General features: G+C 42.0%; 2 protein-coding genes across 2 annotated transcripts; both read right to left on the reverse strand.

The window, feature by feature from the left end:
- Positions 1–520: 520 nt before the first annotated feature.
- Positions 521–1,514, reverse strand: LOC137940677 (putative pentatricopeptide repeat-containing protein At3g23330). The gene is made up of 2 exons (XM_068785823.1): positions 1,214–1,514; positions 521–1,128 (listed from the first exon to the last, which is right to left on the reverse strand). The coding sequence occupies exons 1-2, from the start codon at positions 1,512–1,514 to the stop codon at positions 521–523; spliced, it is 909 nt and encodes a 302-aa protein (XP_068641924.1).
- On the reverse strand, positions 1,269–3,000 carry LOC137942183 (enolase 2-like). The gene has a single exon (XM_068787877.1). The coding sequence runs from the start codon at positions 2,304–2,306 to the stop codon at positions 1,515–1,517; it is 792 nt and encodes a 263-aa protein (XP_068643978.1). The 5' UTR covers positions 2,307–3,000; the 3' UTR covers positions 1,269–1,514.
- Between the last annotated feature and the right edge of the window lie 15,390 nt (positions 3,001–18,390).

An 18,390-nucleotide genomic window follows, 5' to 3' on the forward strand; every position in this document is an offset into this window, starting at 1 on the left:
ATCCACTCTAGATGCTATGGAGTCCATAACATCACTCCCCTCCTGGAGAACGAACTTGCCCTCAAGTGCAAAAGTAGGTCGGCTTGCCCGTGCTGACGTCTGGGTCCATGCACAAGCGTAAACCATGGTAGCTGGGTCAGCCCTCTGGGATAACCTCTCCTCGTCCAGAAATGTTGGCATGATATTATAGTCATCGTGGTTACAAGTAGTACAAGACAATGAAAATCAGGAACTGCATGATAGCCTCAGCCTCAGCCATTCTAATGTTGTTGGGGACCAAAGGAAATCGATCATATAAAATAAAAATGTCAAATTGGCATGAGTTTATGCTCTGAGTCTCTTGACAAAATTTAAAGAAATCTCTCTTAATGATGAGCATTAACCCACTTCCCAACCTTCGAATTCCTCTATCTTTGATCCTCTCAAACACATACTGCTTGAGCGAATTGTCAATTGTAGCAAGCCATACACCAACTGTTATAGTATGTTGGTTCAACATATGTAGCTCCCCTAAAATCATTTAAAACTCAGGATGTGAAAATTCTCCTATTGAAAATTTATGCAATTGATCATTAATAATCACCCAGCTACTTCCAGGATCTTTTGTTACTCCAATCTTTGCCATTTTCTTCCTGACTTCCAAAGATTCTTTCCATAAACTAGCTTCTGAGTAGAGATTTGATAGAAGAATGTAAAAAGCATGAGCATGGGGCTCTAACTGCATCACTCTTTGTGCTAATTCCTCTCCTATACTTACATTCTTATATTTCCAACAAGCACTTAGTAACGTTCTCCATACTAAAACACCCACATTGTAAAGGCAGCCAGCAATGAATTTATATGCATCATAGAGTTTTCCAGCTCGCCCAAGAACATCAATCAAGCAGCAGTAAGGTTCAGATTCTGGCTCCATCTTATAGTTGTCACACAACATATCAAAGAAGAACATGCTCTCCTCTAGAAGGCCCACATGACTACAGGCTGTGAGCAAATAGATGAAGGTTGTTTTGTTAGGATCCGTCTCCGTTTTTGCCAACTCATTGAGTATTTGAATTGCGTTGTCTGCTTTTCCATGCTGCGTCAGTCCTTTAGCATACATGTCAACAACAGAGCTTCTAACATAGAAATCTCCAAAAAAAACCAGTTTTAATCATCAAAGAATGAAACTGCCTTCCAACATCTAAAGCTACTAAGCCAAAACAAGCAGAAATACAAGAGGCAAAATGGAATTGAGTTGGACCAAATCCAGCCACTGCCATTTCCCTACATCTTCTTAAAGTTTCAAATCCAAGCCCATTCTGCTCATAAGCTCCAATTATAGTACTCCACAAGAGTTCATCGCTCCTATACATGGTGTCAAAAACTCTATCAGATTCATATATTGCTCGACATTTAGAGTACATATTGATTATTGCATTTCCCACATTAGTTTTAGAACCATGAACTAATGAGACGGCATGGCCATAGTTCTTCTTCATTACAGCCTTCAAATGGTGATAAACTTCGACTCCCATTTACATGGCTTCCTTGAATGAGGAGGCCCCAACAGGAAGGATCATAAACTCCTGCAGTGCAAGTTTGTTGCCAGCAGGAGATCCTCCATTGAGCAAATTGAAAGCAGGTACCACCAGCACTAAGGTCTTGTGCCCAGCCAGGTTGGCAATGTCCTGGTGTAGAGGGAGATTCTTCACACTAGCTTCTGCTTTGCAGAGGGCAAGAGAAACTGCGAGAATGGCAGTAGCACCAAGCTTTGGTTTGCACCAATCCCATTCATTAACTGTTCCATCAAGTACTTGGACCATGAAGTTATCAATCTTAGTCTGCTCAGTTGGATCCTTTCCAAATAAGGCAGGCCCAAGTATTGCATTGACATTCTCAACAACGTTAAAAACACCTTTGCCAAGATAGTCAGATCCCCCATCATTTAGTTTTAGAGGTTCAGATATACCTGTAGAAGCACCATTTAGTACGGCAGCCCTAGAAAAAGTCCCATTGCTGCAAATGATATCTACCTCAACTGTAGGATTTCCACGGCTGTCGAAGACCTGTCTAGCCTTAACAGTCTTGATGGTCACCATTTCTCGCACAACCCAAGTTTCCCCGGCGTTCCGGTTGTGGCTGAATGCGAGAAGCATGGCTTGCCCAACATTCTCATTTCGACCGGCCATTTTAGTAAATATGTGGAAGGCACCAGGATTATCCCCAAATTGGAAATCCAGGTGAACCAAAAAAGGGCCCGAAGACCGTACATTCGAAACCCAATGGGAAGAGCCTGTAATAGACTCTTTGGACCTTGGGAAAAACATTCGAGATGAAATCCACAACAGTGTCGTTATCAGTTGCTTGTGGAAGCAGTTTCAATTTGAAATCTGCTGGGCGAAACCTCATTGTTTCCGCCAGGGCGATTTCAACTTCAAAATCGAAATCGCGGGGTTTGGGTTGTTGTCGGTTTGTAGAAGGAGAGCAATCACAGCGTGTCAACGGGGTTGTCTGGAATTTTTATATCCCGAGCCAGCTTCTAGCCGTCAAGCTGGAGATGTTGTGGACGGCGAACAACATGGAGGAGTGGCCAAAATCGATAGCATTTCTGCGTCTCAATGAACATGTGTCGTTGCGCTGCGATGGCAGAGGAGGGCTTCGGTTTGGAGGTCGCCTCGCCGTCGAATTTCTGAAGTTCGGGGAGGTTTTTCGAGACAGGGAGCTCTCGGATATCAGGCGACGTCAGAGGGGGAAGACTTAGAGCGTCCAGAGAGGGAGCGGTGGCCTGCAAACCCTCTTCCATTTGTGTCGACGAAGGGTTTGCATGGTATCCTTCCGATTTTGGACATGGTGAGTCCCCAATTTCGGATTTCGCCATCGCGGGAGAGACAGAGGGCTCTCTGAGGTCGTGCGCTGCGGATTTCTCTGATTTCTTTGCTGCGGCACTAGAGACCTTAGCACAAATCCGAGCCATTTGTGCATCAAGTCGAAGAGTAGATTGACGAAGAAGCTCCTCGTGAGGAGATGAGTCGTCGCCAATGGTCTGCATTGGGGGTGGATGGGGAGGGAGGGGTTTGGCAGGTTGTGTATAATTGGGCACCGAATTAGGGGCATGTGCATGGGGTCCCATTGTGGGATGTGGGTTGCACATTTGTGGTGATGGTGGTGGCGGATGGTGGTCGGCAGGAGAATTGTAGCTTTCCGACAGCGGCGCTCGAAGTCCACTGTCCTCCTGTCGTCGGAGGACGAGCTGGATTGATGCATCCATGGCTGCCATGGCCAAACGCAGGTCAGCAATGGTCTGACGAACCTCGTCAATGGATTGATTTTGAGCCTCTATCCTCTGACGATTTTCCTCAATCAGTTGACGCAAATCCTCTGGGGAAGAGGAATCCCCAAGGGTGGACCTGTCTGATACCAAGATGTTGGGATCTTCCCGAGCTATGGATCAAGTCACCCTTCTTTCCTCTCTTCCCTCCATATTGAATATTGACGCTGGAAGATGATTCTTGTTTCTGGAACGTGGAATGGTGGAATTCGGAATGGAATTATTGAGCTTTGAAGGAAGCTCAATCTGGACCTCAGAGGGAGAATCCGACCTAAACCTCTGAGGGAGAATCCGACCTATTTAATTTTAATTTTCTCAATGCTTAGTTTCTTTCATTCATCTTACGACCCTATATAGGGAATGAGGGAAAACACGCCAAAGGCCATAAGTTCAACAAATTACAAATAAACCCCTAATTAATTGAAATTACAAATAAACCCCAATCTATCCTCTTCTCCGGCTATCCACTCTAGATGCTATGGAGTCCATATCAAAGAATTAGTAGCTAGGGATAATAAGATGCATACCGAGTTTAATTTAGCCACTGTGGAAACAATTTCCTCATAATCCACTCCATTACATTTGGTGTATCCCTTGGCAACGTATTGGGCTTTGAGGTAAGCAACATAACCATCAAGATTGTGTTTGATAGTAAAACCCATTTACAACTAACGAGTTTTTTTCTGCAAGGAAGAGGAACAAGGGCCCAAGTCTGATTTTCATATTAGGCATACAATTCTTCTTCCATGGCAACTTTCCATCCTAGATGTCTCAGAACCTCCTGATAGGACCATGGAGCAAAAATAGAAGAAGTACATGCAAGAAACTGACAACATGAAGAAGACAATCGATGGTGAGAAAAAAAAGTTTGAAATAGGATGAGAAGTGGAGGGCCTAGTACAAATCTGTGGGTCCTTCCATAGAACTATGGATTGAGTATCAAATTGTGGGCTAAATACAACAGGGGAAGATGGACTTACCTCAGAGGGATCCGTAAACTCCACAAGTGTAGTGTTGGTCGAGTCTTCTGGGGGCTGCAGTAGAACCACATCAAGTGACACAACATGCTTCAGAGCTGGCTGAAAAGACCCAGGGTGCATCTTTTGAGGAATTAAAAGATGTGTCCTAAAAAAATGTGACATCCCTAGAGACAAATAACTTCCAAAGAGATGGATTATAATATACATAGCCTTTTGGGGTACAAGAGTAACCCAAAAAGATATGCCTTAAGTGATTTTGGCTCAAGTTTTCTCTTTTGAGAAGATGTGATATTAACAAAGTATGTGCAACCAAAAACTTTCAAAGGAAGGGAGAAGGAGTCTTCAAAAATAATAATAAGTGGATTTATGGCTAAGGACTAAAGAAGGTAGCAAGCTCTAAGAATGACATGAGGCTAGTAAAAGTAGGGTAGCTTAATAGAGTAAAGTTGGTCACGAGCAAGCTCAAGGAGATGTCAATTTTTAATTTTAACTACACCATTTTGTTGAGGGGTGTAGGCACAAGATGTTTGATGAATAATGCCACTATTGTGACAAAAGGATTGAAATTCACTAGATAGGTATTCTTTGACTTATTTGAACGAAATACTTGTATTTATTTTCCAAACCCGAATGGACACCGTAGCATGATAGGATTTATATATAGAAAAAATTTCAGACCGTTCTTTCAACAGAAATAGCCATGTGACTCGAGTAAAGTCATTAAAAAGGTGACAAAATATTTAACTTGAGATATATTTGAGACACTTAAGGGTCCCCATACATCTGAATAAATTAATGAAAAAGGATCAACACCTTTAAGTTCGGTTTGAGGAGAATATAATGTCCTTTGCTGTTTGTTCAATTGACAGACTTCACAATTGAAAGTTGATAAAGTTTTTAAGGATGGAATTAAGTGTTGAAGTGATGCTGTGGATGGATGACCAAGTTGGTTGTTCCATAACCTTGCCTCTGTCTGATAAGTAGCAATCGTAGTGGCTGAAGGGAGACTCTAGTAATAAAGGCCCTCCTGTTTATGGTCGCCACCAATCACCTACTTCATTGTGAGATCCTGGAAGACACAAGAAGAAGGTGAGATGGTGATAGAGTAATTAAAATGTTTGGTTAACTCACTAACAGATAACAAATTTAAAGGAAATTGAGGACACATAAGACATCGGTAATATTAAGTTGTGGAGCCTAATTAACGTCTTACGCTGAGTTGGTCATGGATTGACCTTTACGATAAGGTCGTCTTGGCTCTCGGGGCATTAAGGGTATTTTGGAAATTTTACTCTTGTATTGCAGTCGCCCTAATGTTCTCTTTATAATCGAGGGGCGCCGCTATTAGGGTTTTAATCATCTGAATCACCAAGAAGGAGTTTGAGAGGTTAGAGAGAAACACATGCAATTGGGCATTTTCTCTTGTAAAGTATTTCATCTTCATAGTGGATTACTGTAACCATGAAAGACAAGACGTAGTCTCACCTTGAGGCAAACCTGTATAAATCTTGTTGTGTTTTTTTGTGCTTGTGTTTCCATTCTTCCACATTTATTATTATTTCTCTTTTTAGTTTGGAATTAGGGTATTTAATTCCTAACAAGTGGTATCAGAGCTTTGGTTCGTGATTGACAACAATGGCTAGCGGAGAAGGATCGACACTAGGGATCAACAAGTTTGATGGTACGGATTTTTCATTCTGGAGGATGCAAATCAAAGATTATTTGTATAGTAAAAAGCTACACGCACCACTTCTGGATATGAAACCAAAAAGTATAAAAGATGGTGAGTGGAATCTCCTTGATAGACAAATGTTGGGAGAAGTTCGGTTAACATTGTTGATGAATTTTGCTCGCAACGTGGCGCCTAAGAAAACCACAACAAGGATGATGAAGATTCTGTCCGACATGTATGAGAAGCCTTTCACAAATAATAAGGTACATCTCATGAAAAAACTCTTCATTTTAAAATGACAAAAAATACATCAGTTGTATTGCATTTGAATGAGTTTAGCCCAGTTGTCAATCAATTGACATCCGTTCAAATTAAATTTGATGATGAGGTTCGTTCTTTAATTCTTTTGGCATCTCTACCAAATTGTTGGGAGCCTATGAGGGTTTCCAATAGCAACTCTGTAGGCAATAAGAAGTTGATCTTTAATGATGTTCGGGATACCATTCTCGCGGAGGAAGTTAGTAGAAAGAACTCCAAAGAATTGTCGACATCTAATTATGCCCTAAGTGTCGATACTAGGGACAAGAACTTTGTGAGGAATTCCAACAAGGGCAATGGTAGAGGGAAATCAAGGAATGAAAGAAGCAAGTCCAAATTTGGAAGGAATGTGGAGTGCTGGAATTGTGGCAAGTCTGGTCACATAAAGAAGAACTGCAGAGCACTGAAGAAGAATGAAAAGAAAAGAGATGTTGCAAATGTGGTGACTGAAGAAGTATAAGATGCTTTGCTCTTGTCGGTTGATAGCCCTATTGACTCTTGGGTATTAGGTTCAAGAGCTTCTTTTCACACCACTGCACATCGTGAGATCATGGAAAATTATGTTGCTAGAGATCACGGGAAGGTGTATCTTGATGGTGGAGAATGTTTGGATATTGTTGGTATTGGTATTGTCAGTTTGAGGATGTCAAACAGGTTAGTGGTAGAAAATTCTCAAAGTGCGACATGTACCAAAACTGATGCGTAATCTGATCTCTATAGGGCAGCTTGATGATGAAGGTCATAATGTGACTTTTAATGGTGCTACCTGGAAACTCACAAAGGGATCCATGGTTGTTGCACGAGGAGTTAAACTGGAACTTTTTACATCAGTTCTAGTTGCAGAGATACAGTTGCAGTTACTGATGTTGTTACTGATTCTGACTTGTGGTATTATAGGTTCGGTCACATGAGTGAGAAGGGAATGAAAGTTCTTCAGTCCAAAGGGAAGCTACCAGGGTTGAAAACTGTAAATAACAGTTTGTGTGAAGGCTGTATTTTTGGCAAGCAGAAAAGGGGTAGATTTTCTAAAGCTGGAAAGGTGTAAAAGACAACAAAATTGGACTTAGTTCACACAGATGTGTGGGGGCCTTCAACTGTTACTTCCCTTGGTGGTTCTAACTACTATGTGAGATTTATTGTTTATGCAAGTAGAAAAGTATGGGTTTATTTCATGAAAGAAAAATTTGATGTCTCTGATACCTTCAAGAGATGGAGAACAATGGTTGAGAATGAGACAAATTTGAAGGTGAAGTGATTGTAGTCAAATAATGGGGTAGAATACATAGATGATAATTTCAAGCGATACTGTGTCGATAATAGAATCAAGATGAAGAAGACTATTCCTGGAAAACCTTAACAGAATGGTGTGGTGGAGAGAGTGAACGAAGCTTTGAACGAGTGTGCTAGGAGCATGAGATTACATGTGGGATTGCCAAAGATGTTCTGGTATGAGGCTATTAGCATTGTTGCTTATTTGATCAATAGAGGTCCCTCAACACCATTGGATTGTAAAATACCAAAAGAGGTTTGAAGCGGCAAAGAGGGAAAACCTTTATTTTTTTGAAAGTATTAGGTTGTGTTTCTTATATTCACATTGATTCTATTGCTAGAAGTAAACTTGATGCCAAATCTAAATTATATTTCTTTATTGGCTATGGTGGTACCGAGTTTGGTTATCACTTATGGGATGACCAAAGTCGTAAGGTTATTAGGAGCAAGGACGTGATCTTCAATGAAGGTGCCATGTATAAAGACAAGTTGAGAATAGAGTTTGAGAGCACATGTGATAAAGCCAAGAAGTCTGAAGTGATTTAGTTGAGAGATCTTCCAGCTATTAAGATGGAGAATATTGCTCACAAAGACTAGGAGAACACACCCCTAGAAGTAAATCAGAACATTCTTGTGACTGAACTCAGGAGATCTACCAGAACTAGTAGTCTGCCAAAGAGGTACTCCCCTGCACTTAAATATATTATTTTGATTGATAAAGGTGAACCAGAGAGTTATGAGGAAGCCATACAAATTGATGAATCAACTAAGTGGGAGTTGGCCATGCAGAATGAGACAAATTCATTTTTATCCAATCAGACATGGTAGTCGACTGAGTTACCTAATGGGAAGAAGGCTTTATAGAATAAATGGGTGTACCGAATAAAAGACGATCATGATGGCAGCAAGCAGTACAAGGCAAGACTAGTGGTAAAAGGCTTTCAACGAAAAGAAGGCATTGACTACACTAAGATTTTCTCTTCAGTAGTGAAATTGCTTACTATTAGAACAATACTTTGAATAGTGGCAAATGAACACTTGCACTTATAACAATTGGATGTAAAGACAACCTTTCTTCATGGTGATTTGGAGGAAGAAATTTACATAATGACAAGGTTTTAAAACACTAGGAAAGGAAAAAATGGTGTGCTAACTTCAAAAGAGCTTGTATGGTCTTGAACAAGCTCCAAGACAGTGGTATAAGAAGTTTGACGCTTTTGTTGGATTCTATTTGAGAGGAGACACATCAATATCCAGAACTTATTTCATTATATCAGGATATTCAACAAGAGACAACAGTTAATCATTAGACGATTTAGGATTGTCTTATCCTATACAAAAACAAGATATTTATGCATCACACATCCCCACTTCTTCACACCATCTTTTATCCATGATAGCACACATGAGGGTCGATAGAAAACATATTTCTGAATCAGTCTGGAATTTTATTGGAAGGGTATGAAGAGCACGATTGTTGATTATGTAGCTGCTTGTCAGATTTGTCAACAAAACAAGGCCGAATCTTGAAGTCTTGCCGGCCTACTACAACCTCTGCAGCTACCACTCAAATCTGGTCCGACATTTCAATGGACTTCATTGATGGCCTTCCCACTTCATCAGGTAAATCAGTGATATTAGTTGTGGTTGACCGTTTTTTAAAATATGGTCACTTCATTGTTTTGGCGCATCCATATACTGCTGCTCATATAGCTCGATTATTTATGGACCATATTGTCCGATTACATAGGATTCAAGCATCCATTATCAGTGACAGGGATTGCATTTTTACCAATACCTTTTGGAAAGAATTATTCAAGTTACAGGGCACCCAATTGGCATTCTCTTCTGTATATCATCCACAAACTGACGGACAAACTGAGGTCATCAATCACATGATTGAATGTGTCTTCGCTGTTTTGTGGGGGACTCACCTAAACGGTGGGTTAAGTGGCTTTCCAGGGCAGAATTTTTCTATAACACCTCTTACCAGCGCACTGGGAACTACTCCTTTTAGGGTAGTTTATGGTAGAGATCCACCTCATTTATTATCCTATGAACCAGGGGCATCCAAAGTCGTCACTTTGGACCAAGCATTAGCTGAAAGGGATGCTATGCTCACTGAGGTCCGTACTCATCTCCAGGAGGCCCAACACTCTATGAAGTTCTATTATGGTAAGAAGCACCGTGAGGTATATTATTCCACAGGAGATTATGTGTGGTTAAAGCTCCAACACTGCTGCTAGCTGTCACTAATGTCCTCCAAGCGCCATAAGCTTCCTCCGAAATATTATGGTCCATTTAATGTGTTGGACTGAATTGGCCCCGTGGCCTACCGCTTGCAGCTACCACCAGAGGCAAAGATACATATTGTATTTCACGTATCCCAACTGAAGCCGTTCCCGAGCGACTCGCCCTTGCTGCACACCCCTCTACCACCACTCCATGAAGGCCGAGTCCTTTCTACTCTAGCTCAGGTATTGAAAGCACACCACATTCAAGGCGATTGGGAAATTCTCGTACAGTGGGCAGATGCAGACCCTAGTGACACTACAAGGGAGCCCTTATCAACATTTCGACTACTCTACCCTTCCTTCGAGCTTGAGGACAAGCTCTTGCTCCAGGAGGGGGGTGATGTTATGGACTCAATAGCATCACGAGTTACCAGCATGTGTAGGAATTAATTAATGTGCTTTTCAATTTTCATGTAATTGATTTTGGTTTGGTTTGGTTTAGAATTTATTTGGCTTGAACCAGTGACCCAAGGGTCTGAATTGTATTTGGCGTCCTCAACCCTATTTAAGGGGACGGCTAGGTTAATGAAGGTAGCGATTGAATCAGAAAAGTAGCTTAGAGTAACTTAGAGTAAAGGTCGAGAGCTCCTTCAAGCTCTTCCCCTTTTCCCCAATTTCCCCTTTCCGAATTTCTCTTACATCACTCCATTAATCTACCCCTACATAAAGCAAAACAATGGAAGGAAGAGAAGAGAGGAGGGTGACAAGATCCATGGCTCGTGAGGATCTTAACAACATAGCTCATGCAGTGGGAGTTGTTAGCAGATTTATGAGTAATCCTGGACATTGAGAAGCAGGCAGACTCAACCTTATATTTCAAAAAGTCAGACTTGGGATTACTGGGTTATGTAAATGCTGACATGGCTGGAGACATTGATGGCAAGAAGAGTACCACTGGATATGTATACATATTGGGTGGTACGGTAGTTAGCTGGGTCTCTAAATTGTAGAAGATAGTTGCTCTTTCCACCACTGAGGCAGAATATGTCGCCGCGACTGAAGCCAACAAAGAGATGGTATGGCTGTAGTCTTTTCGGGAAGAATTAAGTCTCAAACATGGGAAGATTGTGTTGTATTGTGACAGTCAGAGGGCTATTCATTTAGCAAAGAATCCTGTTTATCATGCCATAATGAAGCACATATAGGTGTATTATCACTTCATCAGATTGGCTCTGGAGGATAGAGTCTTAGCACTTGAGAAGATTCAAGGAAGTCAGAATCCTACAAATATATTGAAAAAGATTGTTACGATTATGAAACAGAAGTTGTGTTCAACTTCAGTCAGACTTCTCTTTGAGGATTGAGAAGTTGTTTCCGATACAGGGGAGATATTGATGATGGATTAGTCTCTAAGTGGAAGATTATTAAGTTGTGGAGCCTAATTAACACCTTACGCTGAGTTGGTCACGGATCGACCTTCACGGTAAGGTTTTTGTGGCTCCTAGGGGTGCGGAGGTGGAGCCCTAGTTAGATCCATGATATATTAATTGTTGTTTCATTGAATGCATTTTGGAAATTTTACTCTTGTATCTCAGTTGCCCTAATTTTATCTTTATAATTGAGGGGCACCGCTATTAGGGTTTTTATCAACTTAATCACCGAGAAGGAGCTCGAGTTGCAACCTGAGAGGTTAGAGAGAAACACATGTAAGTGTGCACTTTCTCTTTTAAAGTATTTCATATTCATAATGGATCACTGTAGCGGCGAAAGACATGACAGGACGTAGTCTCACCTTGAGACGAACCTGTATAAATCTTGTTGTGTTTTTTCGTGTTTGTTTTTCCCTACTTCTGCATTTATTATTATTTCTCTCATTAGTTTGGAATTATGGTGTTTAATTCCTAACATGCAAGCGGTAGAGATGGTATAACAAGGGAGGATCCTTTTCCAAGAACTTCAGTTTGGATCTATCGACAATTGTAATAAACTTGGTAAACATGGAGATAGGGAATGTAATAGACTCTTATTACCTGTAAAATGCAAGAAGGCCCCTGAGATGATAATCTAGAATGAAGAGGAGGAAGTGGTAGAAAGCATACCTAAAGTAGTGGTAGCAGCAACAGTAGTTGAAGGTGTTGGAGAAGATGGAGGAGATACCATTAGAGTTTTCATCCTGTAGAAGAGATCATAATCATCATCGATGAGATTCTGCTTTTTGTTGTTGTGACTCAAATTTGGACAACATTCTTCTCATTCTGAACCAAGGTTTGGTTGGCAGTGACCTAGTTTGGTTTGTCTTGAAGCTTCCAACAAGTATCCACTAGATGGTTTAGTCCAGCACAGTGAGTGCATACCCGATTTTTAGATCTTGAAGTACATAGTTGATGATACTTCAGTATAAGAGGTGGAGGAAAGATCTGGGATTCAAAGAAAAGTTACACCGATGTCATCGAATGATGGAAGTACGGAGGAGCTAAGTAGTTGGATTATGCCTACTTCAAGATATGGCTTGATATTGGACAACATATAGCAATTGCTAAGGCCTCCTTTTTCTTTTCATGAACCTATATATCGGTTGAATAAAGCTGAGCAAGTTTCCACTCTTGAACCAGCCCTCTAAATCTTGCCAATAACTCATGCAGGTTCTCTCCTTGTTTTTGAGTAAACATGTTCTGAAAAACATCATATAATTTCTATAAGTTCTCGGTGCTAGGGTGAAAGAGAGGAGAGGAAGAAGAAGAGGAGAAGAAAGGAAAAGAAGAAGAAGAGGAAAATAAAGGAGAGGAAGAAGAAGAGGAGAAGAAAGGAGAGTAATAAAGAAGAAGAGAGAAAAAAAGGGACAACTAGATAGAGATGGAGCTTGAGAGAACTTGGGAGAAGAGAGAAAGGCTAGGGACGAATTTGAGAGAAGAGAGGAGACTTGAATGATCTACTCCTTACCTTGAGCCTCTATTTATAGTTTATGAAGGAAGGTTACAATGACTACAATACCCTTAGGACTACAAGCTTTCAAAAGGAAAAAACATAAGTGGACATACATCATCTTACATAATTACTCCCTTGTACCATCCTTATGAGAAGAGCACTTAATTACCCTTTGTGCCACCTTCTTAACGTGGGCAAGGTTATACCTTAATGCCACTTGAGGTCTCTTCCAATAGTTATTATTAAGATTTTCCATCTAAAAACATTCTTATTAGAGATTTTTTTTAAAGTTTTCTCAATCTTCATGTTCATAGAGGAATTATTTTTTTTTATCTCCATCTTTGGTCATCTTGGTCAAATTGTTTGTGTTATTTCAGTACTACCGTTATAGTCTCATTCTTATTATGGTGGCAGTTATTTTCTCTTTTTTAATCCCCCATTACTTTTTATTTGGTTGCCGAAATTTATACTCTCATTTACCCTCTTAAGTCAACCCCTTTGTGCATTGCTTTGGTTGGTCCTCGTTTTATATATATGGGTGTTTTTAAGTCCATTGAGACTTTTTTATTGGTACTATTGTTTTTTTATTGCCATCCTTTGAGATATATGCATTACCCTTGTGTTATGGACTCCATAGCATCCGGAGTAATAAATAGGAGTAGAAATGAAATTATGGAATTTTCCTTTTTAAGTATGTTGGTTTTGGTTGGGGTTGGTTTGATTGTAATTTCTGTGAACTTAGTGACCCATGGGTCAAGTTTGTCATTCACGTCCCTAATCCTATTTATAGGGGAGAAGGGCTTAATGAAGAATCAAGCATTGAATCAAGTAGAAGGTTAGAGGTCAGATTCTCCCTCCTGAGGTCCAGGTCCAGCCTCCTTCAAGGCTCAATTCGCTTTTACCATTCCACGTTCCAAACATAGAAAACTCCTTCCCACGTCAAGAGCAAATCTAGAGGCAAGAGAAGGAAGAAGGGTGGCGAGATCCATGGCCCAGGAAGATCCCAACATCTTGGTATCAGACAGGTCCACCCTTGGGGATTCCTCTTCCCCAGAGGATTTGCGTCAACTTATAGAGGAACGACATCAAAGGACGAAGGTACAAAATCAAGCCATTGACGATAATTGCTAGCACACTACTGACCTTCAATTCACAATGGCAGCTTTGAATGATTTCGTCTAGCAAATCCTTCGGCGACTGGATGAAGGTGTGGTTCGAGGGCCACCACCACCTGGAAGCTACACTCCTTCGACCGAGCACCACTATCACCACCTGCTACCACCCACACCACAACTGCGCCCCCCCCCCCCCCCCCCCCCACATCCCATAATGGGACCAATTCTTTTACAATCAAAGAACACCTACAGATGATCGGGTCCATTTAGCCGCATTCCATATGCTCGATGAAGCGCTTCTATTGTTCCGCCAGTTTAAGAATGAACATCTGGTTCAGGATTGAGATTTATTTAATCAATCTTGCATGTTGAGGTTTGGTCCTCCCGCCCGTAGCAATCCTTTGGGTGATTTGGTGAATTTAAAACAGACGGGAGCTATTGAATTGTACAGAAAGCACTTTCAGGAACGCTTGGCCCGAGCCAGTAACTTTGTCAGGCCCTCGTAGTATGTTCATCTCTTTACTACTGGGTTGATAGAGGCCTTGCGTCCGGAGGTAGAATTACATGACCCTCGAGACTTAGACCACGCTATGAACTTGTCCAGGACAATTGATGCTAAATAGTGTGTCCTCAAGGAGTCCCTGGTCAGAAGACCCTCTTGGCCAAGCAGGGCGCCCACCAATGTCCCCTCATCCTATTCAGGGAGTACACGCCCTGGGCCAAATTCAGCACCCCATGCAGACATTTCACCCTCCACGCCACTAGCTCCATACATTAGAAAATTGTCCAGGCAGGAAATGGAACAGCAGTGGGCCAAGGGCCTTTGTTATAACTGTGATGAACAATGTCCAGGGTCACCTATGCAAGGGATTATTCTATTTGGAGGTGTTCAATGACATAGAGAAAGTTGAACCAATGGAAGACAGTGTTGAGGTCGAACAAGATGCACCAACTATTTCATTCCATGCTATGACTGGCATGCACAACTCCAACACAATGCAAGTTCGGGCGGGTTTGCAAAACCTCCAGTTACTGGCCTTAGTTTACTCCAACAGCACCCACAACTTCATAAGTCAGCCAGCCGCAAAACAGCTTGGGTTGGTAATTCAGCAGAACACCAGCATATCCGTCTCAGTGGCCAATGGGGCCAAAATCTCCAGTGCGGGTATCTCTACAACCACACCATTTTGTATTGAGGGGCACTGCTTTGTAGCCGATTTTTTGGTCATTCCATTGGCGGGGTTTGACTTGGTACTCGGAATTAAATGGCTCCAAACGTATGGGCCTATCTTGTGGGATTTCAAATCACTTACCATGACGTTTATAGCTGCCCAAAGTCAGATTACCCTTCATGGCACACATGCTACTACGCCCTGCACTCTTCAGGAAATTCAGGTCCAAGGCGTTGAGCACTGTAAGTTAACTACTTTACTTACAAAATTTGGTGATTTATTTCAGTCCCCTATTGCTGTCCTGCCTATTCGCCATTGTGATCACCACATAAGGTTGAAATTGGGGATTGAACCAGTGGTGGTCAGGCCTTACCATTACTCCCACTTACAGAAGGATGAAATTGAGAACCAATGCCAAACTATGCTAGCCCAAGGAATTATTCAGCCCAGCAGGTCTCCCTTTTCATCCCCTGTGTTATTGGTCAAGAAACATGACAGGTCTTGGCGGTTTTGTGTTGACTACAAGGAGCTCAACGCTCATACGATTAAAGATAAATTTCCTCTACCGGTGGTTGACAAGTTATTAGATGAATTACATGGAGCTACCTTATTTATGAAGTTGTATATGAAGTCAGGTTCTCATCAGATTCAGGTTCATTCGTCGATGTGGAGAAGACGACATTTAAGACGCACCATGGGCATTTCGAGTTTCTAGTCATGCCATTTGGTCTATCTAACACCCCTTCAACTTTCCAGGCCCTCATGAATGAGGTATTTAATTCTCTCCTGAGGAAGTTTGTTCTTGTTTTTTTTTATGATATCCTGGTATATAGCAAAAATTTGGATGAGCACCTTCATCATCTTTGCCAATTTTTTACTATCTTACGTTCCCATCATTTGGTTTTAAACCAATCCAAGTGTTCCATGGGCACATCCGAAGTGGCATATCTGGGGCACGTTATATCGGCAGAGGGTGTGAAGGTCGACCAGAGTAAAATACAGGCAATCACTGACTGGCCTCTTCCCACATCCATCTCAGCATTAAGGGGTTTTTTGGGGCTCGCTGGTTATTACAGAAAATTCATCCGTAACTACAGACAAATTGCTGCTCCACTCAACAATCTCCTGAAGAAAAAAACATTTCTCTGGTCCGAGACAACAACTTCTTCTTTTCAGCAGTTGAAGGCAGCATTATCTTCAACGCCGGTCTTACAACTACTAGACTTTGATGAATTGTTTGTGGTTGAATGTGATGCGTCTAGTGGGGGTATCGGCACAGTATTATAGCAACATGGCCACCCGATAGCTTATTTCAGCAGACAGTTGGGCCAACACCATAACAAAATCGCTGCCTATGAAAGGGAACTGATCGGGTTATTGAAAACCATCCAGCACTGGCAGCCCTATCTCTGGGGGAGCCCATTTCTCATCAGACCGATCATTGCTGCCTGAAGTATCTCCTTGAGCAGCGTCTTACCACCTCCCCCCAGCAGCATTGGTTGAGCAAATTGATGGGGTTCGATTTCACCGTTGAGTATAAATCGGGCAGCTTGAATGTGGAGGCAGATGCCTTGTCTCGTTGGGACATGCCAGAGCCACAATTACATGCTATCAGTCACCCCCGACTTCTTTTGTTGGACTCTATTCGGGATGAAACACAACAACATCCGGAGCTCATTGTGTTATATCATAATATTGAGCAGGGTACAACGGATAGTCATTGGACAATCTAGGATCGTCTTATATTTTTCCAGAATAGGATTTATCTGCATCACACATTGCCACTCATTCACAAAATCTTGTCCACTTTTCATGATAGCACACATGAGGGCAGGCAGAAAACATATTTCCGTCTCAATCGGGATTTTTATTGGAGGGGCATGAAGAGAAGTGTAACAGACTATGTGACATCTTGTCAGACTTGTCAGTGGAACAATGCTGAATCATTAAGTCCAGTAGGGTTGCTCCAACCACTTAAGTTACCTTCACAGGTATGGTCTGATATTTCCATGGATTTCATAGATGGATTGCTGCCATCTTCAAGAAAATCAGTTATTTTTGTAGTGGTCGATCGCTTCTCAAAATATGCCCATTTTCTGCCTCTGGCACATCCCTACACAGTAGCTCACATCACCCAGCTCTTCATGGATTATATTGTGCAATTACATGGGGTGCCTGCGTCCATTACTAGTGACAGAGATGCCATCTTCACAAGTACTTTTTGGAAGGAAGTCTTCAAACTGCAAGACACCAAGTTGGCTTTCTCTTCCAGCTACCACCCGTAGACCGATGGCCAAACAGAAGTCATCAACAGAACTATTGAGATGTACCTACGTTTTTTTGTGGGAGACTCACCTAAACGGTGGGTTAAGTGGCTGGCATGGGTAGAATTCTGTTATAATACTTTCTATCACAGCGCACTTGGCACAACTCCTTTCAAGGTATTGTATGGCCGTGATCCACCCCGGCTCTTATCGTATGAACCCAGTTCTTCCAAGGCGGCCACTCTGGACCAGGCCCTAGCAGAAAGGGACGATATGCTAAATTAGGTGCGCATTCACCTCCAAGCAGCCCAACAAGCAATGAAACACTCTTATGATAAAAAGCACTCTCTCTAGGGGACTATGTGTGGCTTCGTCTCCAACACTATTGACAACTATCTCTCACGGCCTCAAAGCGTCACAAATTATCCCCAAAATTTTATGGGCCCTTTCAAGTGTTGGACTACATTGGCACAGTAGCCTACCTCTTGCAGCTACCCCCAGAGGCTAAGTTCCACAATGTTTTTCATGTCTCACAATTGAAGGCCTTCCATGGTGACTCTCCATTCCTCCACACACCTTTGCCACCGCTGCAAGAGGGTTGGGTACTTTCTACTCCAGTTCATGGGTTGCAGGCTCACTTCATTCAGGGCGACTGGGAGATTCTAGTGCAGTGGGCTGAGACAGACCCCATTGACACTACCTGGTAGCCCCTGGCATCCTTTTGGGCCTCTACCCCACCTTCGATCTTGAGGACAAGCTTTTTCTCCAGGAGGGGGGGGTGATGTTATGGACTCCGTAGCATCCCGGGTAATAAACAGGCGTAGAAATTAAATTATGGAATTTTCCTTTTTATGTATCTTGGTTTTGGTTGGGGTTGGTTTGATTGTAATTTCCGTGAACTTAGTGACCCATGTACGTCCCTAATCCTATTTATAGGGGAGAAGGGCTTAATGAAGAATCAAGCATTGAATCAAGTAGAAGGTTAGAGGTCGGATTCTCCCTCCTGAGGTCCAGGTCGAGCCTCCTTCAAGGCTCAATTCACTTTCACCATTCCACGTTCCAAACACAAAAAAATCCTTCCCACGTCAAGAGCAAATCTGGAGGGAAGAGAAGGAAGAAGGGTGACAAGATCCA

This window comes from Aristolochia californica, unplaced genomic scaffold (assembly GCF_029961685.1).
Source record: "Aristolochia californica isolate CCGP_79_NKW_82.1479 unplaced genomic scaffold, dmAriCali1.0.hap1 SCAF_9, whole genome shotgun sequence".
Classification (NCBI taxonomy): domain Eukaryota; kingdom Viridiplantae; phylum Streptophyta; class Magnoliopsida; order Piperales; family Aristolochiaceae; genus Aristolochia; species Aristolochia californica.